Raw genomic sequence first — 13,193 nt, forward strand, 5'->3', positions numbered from 1 at the left:
AAGAGCAATTGTTAATGAGATCTCCAGTCTCAATGCTCCTGATTACAGATTGGTTTGCACAAGCGTTGGATTGTCCAGTTACTTCAAGTATTTGTGTGATTGCAAAATATATAACATATGTGGTTGTGAAAGATACATATTTTAAATTAATCTGAAGAAGGGTCTCGACCCGAAACCTTCGACACCTATTCCTTCGCTCCATAGATGCTGCCTCACCCGCTGAGTTTCTCCAGCATTTTTGTCTACAATATTTTAAATATGTTATTTTTTATATATCCCTCTACAATAACAAACATTTTACTGACATTTTGACAAACTAATGCTTAAACTCAAGCCACGGTACTGAACAAAATAAACAGTTCCTCAGTAGACACCTATGTTGGCAGCTTGTATACAGACACACAAGAGACGATTATTTTTATTGAACCAGAGAATATTTTAATAAGTTATCTTGCTCTTCAGGAGAAACTTCTCTGCTTATTTATAAATACCAATAACCCTCATTTATGGAGAAGCATCAGGATGCAATAAAAATATTTTCATTTTATAAACCCAGAACTACTTAAGACTTGTATATTTAAATATTTTTTATAATTCTATTGTTTTTCAATTTTTTTTCCTGATATAATCTCAAGGTAACTTCAACACCAACAATAAATTCTCTCTCAAATTCTGCCAATACGGCACTTTTTTTTTTATCTTACAGAAACAATATCAGGCCAGCCACATTAAATTCATGCCTTTGTTTGTGGTTGTTACTTTTCTGCTGCTAATAGTCATTCTCAACTTTTGTATCATATTTGCCTAAAAATTGTCATGAAATGCCACATGTGATTTAAAGTTGATTAAAAAAAAAGAGAATATCAATCAAGTGAACAGATTGATTTTTTTTTAGCGTCTTAAAGGCAGACAGTCTCATTATCCACACATTTGCTCTTTGGTGTTTTATTTATGCCATGTAATGTTGCAGACTGTTAATGTTAGAAGATTTGCATCATAGATGTGCACATTTTAATTTCACAAACTGCCAGATGTATGTGGATTTGTTATTTAAATATACTCAAAAATACAATACCCATCTTTAAATATTTAAAATATTTTGTCCCCCGAACAATTCATGTACATCTTGCATAGAGAAACAATTATACTTGTGCCTATTCCAAAAATAAGGTGACTACATTTAAAAAACAGTAGTGAGCTCACGGTACTCGCATAAAAGTTCCAAAGTTTTTTCTCATTTTGGTGAGATAAAATAGTTCCACTCTTTCCCCATTCCTGCTATCCCGTTCCGTTTTGAGTTAAGGCATGGTAGAAATATATTTTGTTTTGGGGAAAAAAAGTTAAAAAGAAAATGCTTCATATGTATTAAACATTTCTTCAACCGAATTAACTATTCTTCACAGTCCGCAAGAGCAGAATGAGATAAGATGGAATGTTCTTGTGCAATTGCTGCAAGTTCCTTAAGAAATTCAGTGAAGATAACTGCAGCGTTGATTGCACTTTTCACACCGGAAGGCATCACTGTCTTGCTGAAACTATTCAAAAGTTGTTGTGGATTTTGGGCACTACTTGGTGTCTTATATTCACTTTCTGCAAAAGTTTTTCAAGGAAAACAAAAATACAAGTCAGTTACAATGATTATTTTTCATATTCTACAATTCTCATGTTTTAAATTTTTTTTTTAGATATACAGAATAAAAACAGAACTTTGGTCTCACCGAGTCCTCGTCAAATACCTAGAACCTGTTCACATTAGTTCTATATCATCCCCTTTTCCATCCACTCCCTACACACCAGGGGCAATTTAAAGAGGCAAATTAACCTGCAGGTTTTTGAGATGTTGCGGGAGCCGGTGCACCTGGAGGAAAGCCACTATGTCACAGGGATAACATGCAAACTCCACACAAGATCAGGATCGAACCATGTCTGGTGCTGTGAGGAGTTAGCTCTACGAGCTGTACGCTGTGCTGCCCCATGTTTACTCATTTATCGTATTCTCACATGACAGCTAATTAAAATTTTCATATTTATGAAAATCAATATTAAAATGGGGAAAATACAATGACTAAAGCCTTGTGTAACTCACCATTTAGGAACTAAATGATTTCACAATTTATACATCAGACTTTCTGGATTCAGTTTACAGTTCTTCCCTGCCAATTGAGGTTTTCTTCCAACCATATTTTTCCCTAAATTTGCATTGGACTTCAAAACAAAATATTTCCCTGTGCAAATGGTTACATGACTGGTAGTGGTGGACCAGCTGGTCATAACAATCAATGATGTACCTAGCTTTATAAACACGGTATATCTGTGCTGGTATTATATTTGATGTTGATGCAGTTTGTCTAGTGCATTAGAAGCAGGTGCAGCATCAACTGAGTGTGACTGCCACAGAGGACCAGAGTCAGAATGTGGGAATTAGAAGGGATGGTCCCTCTTTAATTCTCAGTCTCAGAGGTCAAGGTGGTCAATAGCAGCCATCAGAAAGGATAGGAAATGCAAGAATCATGGGGTCTTGCACAAGCCATTAATTGACACTAGATTAGTGAGGGTGATTGGTGAATCAGTGCAATCCACAGCATGGCACTGTGGGACAATGGCATGTGCAGGGGGAACAGAGAAGGTTATTAAAGCAATATTCATGGGGGATTCTGCAGGGGGCATACAGGTACTGTCCATTTGGCATAGTTATGTCCCTGTCCCACTTAGGAAACCTGAACGGAAACCTCTGGAGACTTTGCGTCCCCCCCCAAGGTTTCCGTGCGGTTCCCGGAGGTTGCAGGTGGTTGCCAGAGGTTGCAGGTAGTGGAAGCAGGTAGGGAGACTGACAAAAACCTCCGGGAACCGCACGGAAACCTTGGGCGGGGCTCAAAAGTCTCCAGAGGTTTCTGTTCAGGTTTCCTAAGTGGGACAGGGGCATAACCGCACAATGCTGGGGGAAGAAAAACAGTATAAAATGTTTTGAGGGAAGAGCTAGAAATTAAGGTGCATGACACAACCAAAACATGGAACGTTAAACGATTGAAGACCTACAGTCAGATTTTTAGGAATTACTGAGGAAGTTTATAAAATAGCACCAAAATGCTAGTATTCTCCAGTTAAGTCTCCACCCCATTCACTTGCAAAGTTGGGGGGAAATGTGATTCAGACTGGATGGCTTGAGACACTTGGAGGAACATGTTCAAGCCAGATGAGGTTGCACTTTAATGGGAATAAGGCATGTCGGTGTGGGGAGATTGTCTGGAAGGGTTTTAATTAGTTTGGCTTGGGGATTACAAATTGTAATAGAAGAGGATTAAGATGCTTAAAGCGTGCGAAATAGTAAAATAGTAATGAAGCATTAGCACCACGTTGAACAGGAGAAGGCAAAACAACATCAAATACAATAAATATATAACACACCCAGCATGAATAAGATTGGTGCAAAAGTACAAATAGGATTCCACAATTTGAATACCAGTTAAATTATAAAAGTTGTGGCAGTAACTGAAATGTGACTCAAGAAACAAGACTGAGCACTTAATATTCCAGCAGAAAAATCAAAGAAAGAAAAGGGGATGTGTGGCCGTGTGAATTACAATTTGGAAAGTTGTTGCCCATGAGGGATCTAGTATAGAATACATTTGTAGTAGCCAATGGAATAACTGCCGTGTGAATGCACAAACAAAATATTCCACAGACTATCAAGGGAGAGAGAGAGAGAGGAGCAAATCTGCAGGGAAATTATAATAATACCAAGAATTGAAAGGTTATGCTATTGATTGAAATAATGTTAAAGGGCAAAGAGGAGGAGAATCTGTTCAGGAGAATTTAATAGTTCAGTATGTTTCTGACCCAACGAGGACCATTGTTAGACACAAAAAAACTGGAGTAACTCAGCGAGTCAGACAGCATCAGCTGTCTACATCAGCACCAGCTACTGCAGTTCCTTCCTATGCACACGAGGAACAAAGCATTATTAGGTTTTGCCAAGCAGACCAAGCCTCAAAGGGGATCAGTACTCATCCAATCCTAAACTTTAATAAGAGACAGGCAAGGAGAAATCTAAGGTACAACTTCTTAACCGGAGTGGGGTTAACTTCAATGGGATGCAGAGAGATCTGCTGAGGATGACATGAATGCAGCAGAACTCTATGAGCAGGCGATTCAGGTAGAGTTAGTCACATTCCCACTCCAGACAGACAGTTTGGTGAACTCACTGTGGTGGATGTTAATTTGTGTTTATTGTGTGTTGTTATTATTACATGTATGGCTGCAGGCAACAGCATTTCGTTCAGACCGAAAGGTCTGAATGACAAATAAAGGATTCAATTCAATTCAGATCAAGGAATCAGAATACCCTGAGTAACAAAGGGAATGGCAAAGATGGTATGAAAGGATGCATGAAACATGCCAGGTGAATCACTCCAGACTAAATATAATGAGGTGAAAAGAATAAAAAGTGAAGGGAGACATAAAAGCTGGAGACGCTCCATAGATGCTGCCTCACCCGCTGAGTTTCTCCAGCTTTTTTGTCTACCTTCGAATTTTCCTTCTACCTTCGATTTTTCCAGCAAGTGCAGTTCTATCTTAAAGAATAAAAAGTGAAGTGAGAATGCAAGACCATAGCAGTTAGCATAAAAGAGAGCGGAAATGTCTTCTACTAGTGCATCAGTAGTGAGTAGTAAGAGAAGGGTTGAGGCTGATCAGGGGTACGAGGCTGTAATCTATTCATAAAGGCAAATGTCACAGCTGGAATGTTAAATGAGATACTCTGTGTCAATCTTTACAAAGAATTGTATGTTGCCTGTAAATGCAGTAGAGAGAAGATAACATTGAAAATGGAGGTTAATGTTTTAGAAGGCCTGGCTCTTGCTTGAAGTAAACAAGTGACCTGGATGCGATGAAACCTTTTATACTGAGGAAATGTGGTATTGTGGTTGGAGAACATCCTACTATATTCGTATTCTATGTCAATATAGGAAAGGTGACACATTGACTGGTACATGGATAGGAACGTTTTAGAGGGATATAGGCCAAATGCAGGTAAATGGGAGTAGTTTAAATGGAACATCTTGGTCGGCTTGGTAAGTTGGGCTGAAAGGCGGTATGACTCTACACCTGGAAAATGGCAGGTTTAAAATCTTTCTTCAAAAAGGAGAAATAAGTACATGCTGGTAGACAAAAGTGCTGGAGAAACTCAGCGGGTGCAGCAGCATCTATGGAGCGAAGGAAATAGGCAACGTTTCGGCCCGAAAGAAGGGTTTCAGCCCGAAACATTGCCTATTTCCTTCGCTCCATAGATGCTGCTGCACCCGCTGAATTTCTCCAGCATTTTTGTCTACCTTCGATTTTCCAGCATCTGCAGTTCCTTCTTAAACAATAAGTACATGCTGGATCAGTTAATTTAACCTGTTGTGCATGAGATTATAAAAACAAGGTGGAGGAAAAAAAAAAGTTTGAGTAGTTCAAGTTAATAAATAAAAGCCAGCATGTACTTTTTAGAAGCAAATTATTTTTGACTAACCTGACCGAATATTTTGTTGTGATAACAAGATGGTTAATGAAGGGGCTGCAGTAGATGTTAGCGGTTGATAAAGTCTAACGCAACAGGGTGGTTAGAAAACCATTAATAGTTCAAAAGCAGCAGGATTAATAATGGGTTCAAAAGCAGAAACAAGAGAGTAGCAGTAAATTGTTGCAGTTGTATAGGGCTCTGGTGAGACCACATCTGGAGTATTGTGTACAGTTTTGGTCTCCTAATTTGTGGAAGGACATCCTTGTGATTGAGGCAGTGCAGCCTAGGTTCGCGAGATTGATCCCTGGGATGGCGGGTCTGTCATATGAGGAAAGATTGAAAAGACTAGGCTTGTATTCACTGGAGTTTAGAAGGATGAGGGGGTATCTTATAGAAACATATAAAATTATAAAAGGACTGGTCAAGCTAGATGCAGGAAAAATGGTCCCAATGTTGGGCGAGTCCAGAACCAGGGGCCACAGGCTTAGAATAAAGGGGAGGTCATTTAAGACTGAGGTGAGAAAAAAACGTTTTCACCCAGAGAGTTGTGAATTTATGGAATTCCCTGCCACAGAGGGCAGTGGAGGCCAAATCACTGGATGGATTTAAGAGAGGGTTAGATAGAGCTCTAGGGGCTAGTGGAGTCAAGGGGATATGGGGAGAAGGCAGTCACGCGTTATTAACCATATAACCATATAACCTATAACAATTACAGCACGGAAACAGGCCATCTCGGCCCTACAAGTCCGTGCCGAACAATTATTTTCCCTTAGTCCCACCTGCCTGCACTCATACCATAACCCTCCATTCCCTTCTCATCCATATGCCTATCCAATTTATTTTTAAATGATACCAACGAACTTGCCTCCACCACTTCCACTGGCAGCTCATTCCACACCGCTACCACTCTCTGAGTAAAGAAGTTCCCCCTCATGTTACCCCTAAACTTCTGTCCCTTAATTCTGAAGTCATGTCCTCTTGTTTCAATCTTCCCTATTCTCAAAGGGAAAAGCTTGTCCACATCAACTCTGTCTATCCCTCTCATCATTTTAAAGACCTCTATCAAGTCCCCCCTTAACCTAGGGGACGATCAGCCATGATCACAATGAATGGCCGAATGGCCTCCTCCTGCACCTATTTTCTATGTTTATGTTTCTATTGTTATTTTTCTGAACACAGTTTGATAGATGGTAGTGTTGCCATGGCTTTATGGTAGGACCATGGCTCCTTTTGAAATGTATTGTTGACTCAGACAAGAGTGTGTAGAGCTTGGAAGTACAGTGAACATGAAGAGGACAGTAATATACTGCAAAATAAGACAGATCAGCTGGCAGATTGGGCAGACTAGTGGCAGGGACGAAGGATTTCTGCTATAAAATTAAGACAGGAGATGAGGTTCTCCTTGAAGCAGAATGCCTCCTCGGGAACATTTGATAGAGATACTTGATCATTACTGATTTAGGTAGATACAATAGAAGATGTTATCATTATAGAATGGTCTAAAGACCAAGAGGTACAAGGTAGATGTGAATATTTTTTTTACTAGATGGGAAATGGTTATGATTTAAGACTCATTACCTTACAACAAGGGAAATCATGGCTTTCAAAAGGATACTGGATAAGAGCTTGAACGAGAATCATTTTTGCAGGGCTATTGGGGAAAAGCAGGGCAATGGGCTTGACAGGATTGCTCAGCTGGGAGCGGGCATAAATGGGCTGAATGATTTTCAATCCGGAATGGTTCTAGGATTCTACCCAAAGTGAAGCCATTTTCGTTTTAAAAAACTGGCATATTCTTGAGAAGCATATCATAACCGAGACAATAAGGGTTTTGCAAATACAACAAAGAAACTGCAGATGGTTCCAGAGTGTTAAAGAAGTAACTGCAGATGCTGGAAAATCTAAGGTACACAAAATATGCTGGAGAAACTCAGCGGGTGCAGCAGCATCTATGGAGCGAAGGAAATAGGCAATGTTTCGGGCCGAAACCCTTCTTCAGAAACCCTTCTTCCACACGTGGACATTATTACAATCATTAAATATAAAAAAAAAATTTTTAAATTCCTACCAGCATGGTCATTCAATGCTCTTACAATAACTTGTTTAAAGACAATCTTTTGTTACTTCATAAATCTGTAATATGTTCCTTGAATCCAATAATTAAATCCCAAATATTGCACTTTGTGCAATTTCTGATCTAATTGATAGTGATTTCTTAAAATACGTACTTTAAGTGGGGCAAATAGTTAGAAAGTAGCATATGAGCAAGGAAGTGGTGCAATAGCTCTCAAAAAGCCAGCAAAGCCACATTGGACTAAATGGAAGCCTCCCGTGCTTTGAAAGATTTTGATTTCATAACTGTAAACTTGAACAAGGTTTTCAACGTTACCTTTGTCGGCTAGTTCTTTTTGTGACGAAGGGATTCCAACCCGAGTGAGCAGATGTTCATGAGAATGGGTTATAAATGAGGTGAAGTTTTCCCTTGTGGATGCAAAGTGCTCAATACTATTTTTTACAGATGCCAGCACCTATTGTAAAGACAAAAAAACTAATAATCAAAACTGTCTCATGTTTCTTACATTTGATAAAGAAATGGTGGTTCAATCTAAACAGTTTTCACTTTATTTTCCTTCGCATCTGTTTTTACCAAATAAATAAGAAGTGGGCCATTTGGCCCCTCAATTCAATGTTGCCATTAAATAAGAATAAAGCTCAACTCTGCTTCCCCATCTACTCATTGCAACCTTTCAATACAACAACAATACAATCAGTTTTATTCGTCAAGCGCAAGTGAAATGAATATGCCAGCAACGGTACAATGAAAAAGAACACACAAAAACACAATAAAAATTCAACACAAACATCCACCACAACATTCATCACTGTGGTGGAAGGCACAAAATTTGGCCAGACCTCCTCCATTTTCCCCCATGGTCAGGACCTCAACCCTCCGCAGCCGTTGCTGCGAGCGTCCAGATGGTAAAAGTCCTTTAATTACCGTGCGTGTCAAGAATCTATCCACCTCAGCTTTAAAAATATATTTTAATATACTTTTTCCACTGTAAGGGCAGTCCAGAGATTCACAATCGTCTGAGCAATATTTTCCCCTTATTTGGTATGTATAGGCAACCTTGTATTTAGAGATGGCTATCAAGGAGCATAACCTCCCTGTTCTTGTATTCGATTCCCCTCGCAATAAATAAATGAACATTATGTTAGCTTTCCCAATAACCTGCTGCACCTGGGCACTGGCAGGAGGACTCTCAGCTCATTTACATTCTCTTCCTATTTAAAGAATACACTTCTCCTCAATGATCATATTACGAGGACTTGTTTTCAATTCATAATGAATATGAATTCAGAAACTTTGCCTGAAAAGTCAGTTTGTCAAGGAGGACTCTCTCTAACTTCTACAGATGCACAGTAGAGAGCATGCTGACCGGTTGCATCGTGGCTTGGTTCGGCAACTTGAGCGCCCTGGAGAGGAAAAGACTACAAAAAGTAGTAAACACTGCCCAGTCCATCATCGGCTCTGACCTTCCTTCCTTCCATCGAGGGGATTTATCGCAGTCGCTGCCTCAAAAAGGCTGGCAGGATCATCAAAGACCCACACACTCATCTCCCTGCTACCTTCAGGTAGAAGGTACAGGAGCCTGAAGACTGCAACAACCAGGTTCAGGAATAGCTACTTCCCCACAGCCATCAGGCTACTAAACCTGGCTCGGACAAAACTCTGATTATTAATAATCCATTATCTGTTATTTGCACTTTATCAGTTTATTTATTCATGTGTGTATATATTTATATCATGGTATATGGACACACTGATCTGTTTTGTAGTCAATGCCTACTATGTTCTGTGTGCTGAAGCATAGCAAGAATTTCATTGTCCTATACAGGGACACATGACAAACTTGAACTTGAAAATGTAAAATATAACAGCGTTGACATGCAAACACATGCCAACATCTCAATTTGACTGTGCTGAATAGATTTTGCATTTCGGAGAGTTGTCCTTGCAGTAAACAATTGAATAAGGAAGTATTGTGTTCCCTTGCCGGCTAGAGCAGAAGAGTTGCATCGTTAATTTTTAACTTGTGCTGAATTAGCCAAGCAGCAATGGAAGAGATGGGAAGTGAGTATAGGGTGAGGTAACCTATCAGTACCAGTAGTGTGCTTGGGGAGCACATCCCCTAAGACCAACACAGAAGCCTATTGTAATATTAAGTGCATCGTGTGGCTTGCCTGACACAATGCAGAAAAAGGCACAGAAAGGGAAGATCCACCACTAACTTCTCGTCTGACTTCCCATGGAACCAGGGATGCATTGTTTCAGGTCTGTAAAATGGTGCTGACCTTCCTGCCAGGTGGCTGCAACATTGTCACAGTGCAACAGCTGGTGCAACAGCTGGGTCTCTGCTTCCTTGAATCCACAGGCAGGACCCATCCAGTCTCAATGGAGTCTCTGGCTGCAGATTGGTTTTAGAAACTTAGAAACATAGAAAATAGGTGCAGGAGGAGGCCATTTGGCCCTTCGAGCTAGCACCGCCATTCATTGTGATCATGGCTGATCATCCCCTGTCAATAACCCGTGCCTGCCTTCTCCCCATATCCCTTGATTCCACTAGCCCCTAGAGCTCTATCTAACTCTCTCTTAAATCCATCCAATGACTTGGCCTCCACTGCCCTCTGTGGCAGGGAATTCCATAAATTAACAACTCTCTGGGTGAAAATTTTTTTCTCACCTCAGTCTTAAATTACCTCCCCTTTATTCCAAGACTGTGGCCCCTGGTTCTGGACTCGCCCAACATTGGGAATATTTTTCCTGCATCTAGCTTGTCCAGTCCTTTTATAATTGTATATGTTTCTATAAGATACCCCCTCATCCTTCTAAACTCCAGTGAATACAAGCCTAGTCTTTTCAATCTTTCCTCATATGACAGTCCCGCCATCCCAGGGATCAATCTCGTGAACCTACGCTGCACTGCCTCAATCACAAGGATGTCCTTCCTCAAATTAGGAGACCAAAACTGTACACAATACACCAGATGTGGTCTCACCAGAGCCCTATACAACTGCAGAAGAACCTCTTTACTCCTATACTGAAATCCTCTTGTTATGAAGGCCAACATTCCATTAGCTTTCTTCACACCACAATAGAAACCTAACAAACGTGGGAACTTCGTTGCTTGCAGAGGACAGAGTATGTTAAACGAACACATCGGTGCAGGTGTAGAGGCTGATGTGGAATCTAGGTCACAGCAGACACACATACCACATTATACAATTTCTAATGGAGCATGAATCTGTTGTCATTTCTCAGAATATCACCATTCTTCCCCTCACTGTGGTTCTCAGGTAATGCCAAGTAAAGTTGAGTGTGTTGCCATATGCTCAAGTATGATAAGGTACAGGTACAATCATAATCTTGCTAGCAGCCACATCATAGGCACATAGACTCAAGACAACTTAAAGACATAAATTATACATGTTCTACAAGATAGTGCAAAGAAAGATTGTGCAAAAAAACAAGATAGTAGTGCAAAATACACAATTAGAACATGCCCATGTCAGTGCAAGTTGGTTCGCAGTGTTCCTTTGAAGACATAGAATTTGGGTTGTGCAGGTCGGCTCATGAACTGATGGTCGTGAGAAAGTAGCTATTCTTGAACTGGCTGGTGTCATAAGATCATGTGATAGGAGCAAAATTAGGCCATTCGGCCCATCAAGTCTACGCCGCCATTCAATTATGGCTGGTCTATCTCTCCCTCCTAACCCCATTCTCCTGCCCTCTCCCCATAACCCATTGGCACCCGTACTAATCAAGAATCTATCTATCTCTGCCTTAAATATATCCACTGACTTGGCCTCCACAGCCATCTGTGGCAAAGAATTACACAGATTCACCACCCTCTGACTAAAGAAATTCCTCTTCATCTCCTGCCTAAAAGAACGTCCTTTAATTCTGAGGCTGTGACCTCTAGTCTTAGACTCTCCCATTAGTGGAAACATCCTCTCCACCTCCGCTCTATCCAAGCTTTTCACTATTCTGTACGTTTCAATGAGGTTCCCCCTCATTCTTCTAAACTCCAGCGAGTGCAGGCCCAGTGCCGACACTCGCTCGTCGTATGTTAACCCACTCATTCCTGGGATCATTCTTGTAAACCTCCTCTGGACCCTCTCCAGAGGCAGCACACCCTTCCTCAGATGTGGTGCCCAGAATCGCACAAAGGGATGGGACTTCAAGATTCATTATCTCTTGCCAGGTGGTAGCAGTGGGAAGAGGGTAAGGCCCAGATAGTGAGGATCAGTGATGACTGTTACCACTTATTGAGATGGCATCTCATATAGATGCTTTCAATGGCGGGGAGAGCTAAGCCCGTCTGAGTCCACCACTTTCTGCAGCTCTTGCATTGGAATTGTTGCACTAGGGCCATGACAACCAGTCAGGATACTTTCTACAGATAGATCTGTAGACGTTTGTTAGCTTATTAGGTGACATGCCAAATCTCTTTAAACTTCTAAGAATGTACAGGCTTTGGTGTTTCTTCTTTAGGACTATATCTATGTGCTGGGCCCTAAACAGGCCATCTGAGATGTTAACTCTCAGGAATTTAAAGCTGTCCTCTCCATAGCAGAGCCACCAATGAAAGCTTCACGCAGTCTCCCAACTTCCTCTTTCTGAGGTCAAACATAGAAACATAGAAAATAGGTGCAGGAGTAGGCCATTCGGCCCTTCGAGCCTGCACTGCCATTCAATATGATCGTGGCTGATCATCCAATATGACCATGGCTGATCATCCAACTCAGTATCCTGTACCTGCCTTCTCTCCATACCCCCTGATCCCTTTAGCCACAAGGGCCACATCTAACTCCCTCTTAAATATAGCCAATGAACCGGCCTCAACTACCTTTTGTGGCAGAGAATTCCAGAGATTCACCACTCTCTGTGTGAAAAAATGTTTTTCTCATCTCGGTCCTAAAAGACTTCCACCTTATCCTTAAACTGTGACCCCTTGTTCTGGACTTCCCCAACATCGGGACCAATCTTCCTGCATCTAGCCTGTCCAACCCTTTAAGAATTTTGTACGTTTCTATAAGATCCCCCCTCAATCTTCTAAATTCTAGAGAGTACAAGCCGAGTCTATCCAGTCTTTCTTCATATGAAAGTCCTGACATCCCAGGAATCAGTCTGGTGAACCTTCTCTGTACTCCCCCTATGGCAAGAATGTCTTTCCTCAGATTTCCTCAATGATCTGTTCCTTGTTCTTGTTGACCTTGAGCAGGAGATTGTTTTTGCAGCACCACTCAATCAGGTGTCCTAACTCTCTCCTGTACGCGGATTCATCACTAGTGATTCCGTTAAGAACAGAGATGTCTTCTGCAAATTTATAGATAGCATTGGAGTTGGGCTTAACCATACAGTCATGGGTGTAAAGAATGCAGAGCTGGTGATTAAGCAACTTGAGGGGCACCTGCGTAGATGGCCAGCGAAGATGAGATGTTGTTACTGATCTGCACTGATTGAAATCTGCCAATGAGGGAAGTCGAGGAATCAGTTGTAAAAGGAGGTACAGGGGGCCGGGTCTTGGAGCTAATGTCCTGATCTGTGCTCCACTCTCAGCCTCTGCAAGTTACTGCAACAGCTTCAGTTCATCCAGGCCATGTTCTGCTCACGATCATCCATCACAAC

General features: G+C 41.1%; 1 protein-coding gene across 2 annotated transcripts in view; it reads right to left on the reverse strand.

The window, feature by feature from the left end:
• Positions 1-415: 415 nt before the first annotated feature.
• fhip1a (FHF complex subunit HOOK interacting protein 1A) overlaps positions 416-13,193 on the reverse strand; it is a 136,194-nt gene continuing 123,416 nt past the window's right edge. For both annotated transcript variants that reach the window (XM_033017580.1, XM_033017586.1), the window contains exons 11-12: positions 7,890-8,028; positions 416-1,590 (exon numbers count right to left, since the gene is read on the reverse strand). In XM_033017580.1, coding sequence (XP_032873471.1) covers positions 1,391-1,590; positions 7,890-8,028 — 339 coding nt within the window. In that variant the 3' untranslated portion in view covers positions 416-1,390. The remainder of the gene's footprint in view (positions 1,591-7,889; positions 8,029-13,193) is intronic.

Source organism: Amblyraja radiata, chromosome 1 (assembly GCF_010909765.2).
Source record: "Amblyraja radiata isolate CabotCenter1 chromosome 1, sAmbRad1.1.pri, whole genome shotgun sequence".
NCBI classification, from domain to species: domain Eukaryota; kingdom Metazoa; phylum Chordata; class Chondrichthyes; order Rajiformes; family Rajidae; genus Amblyraja; species Amblyraja radiata.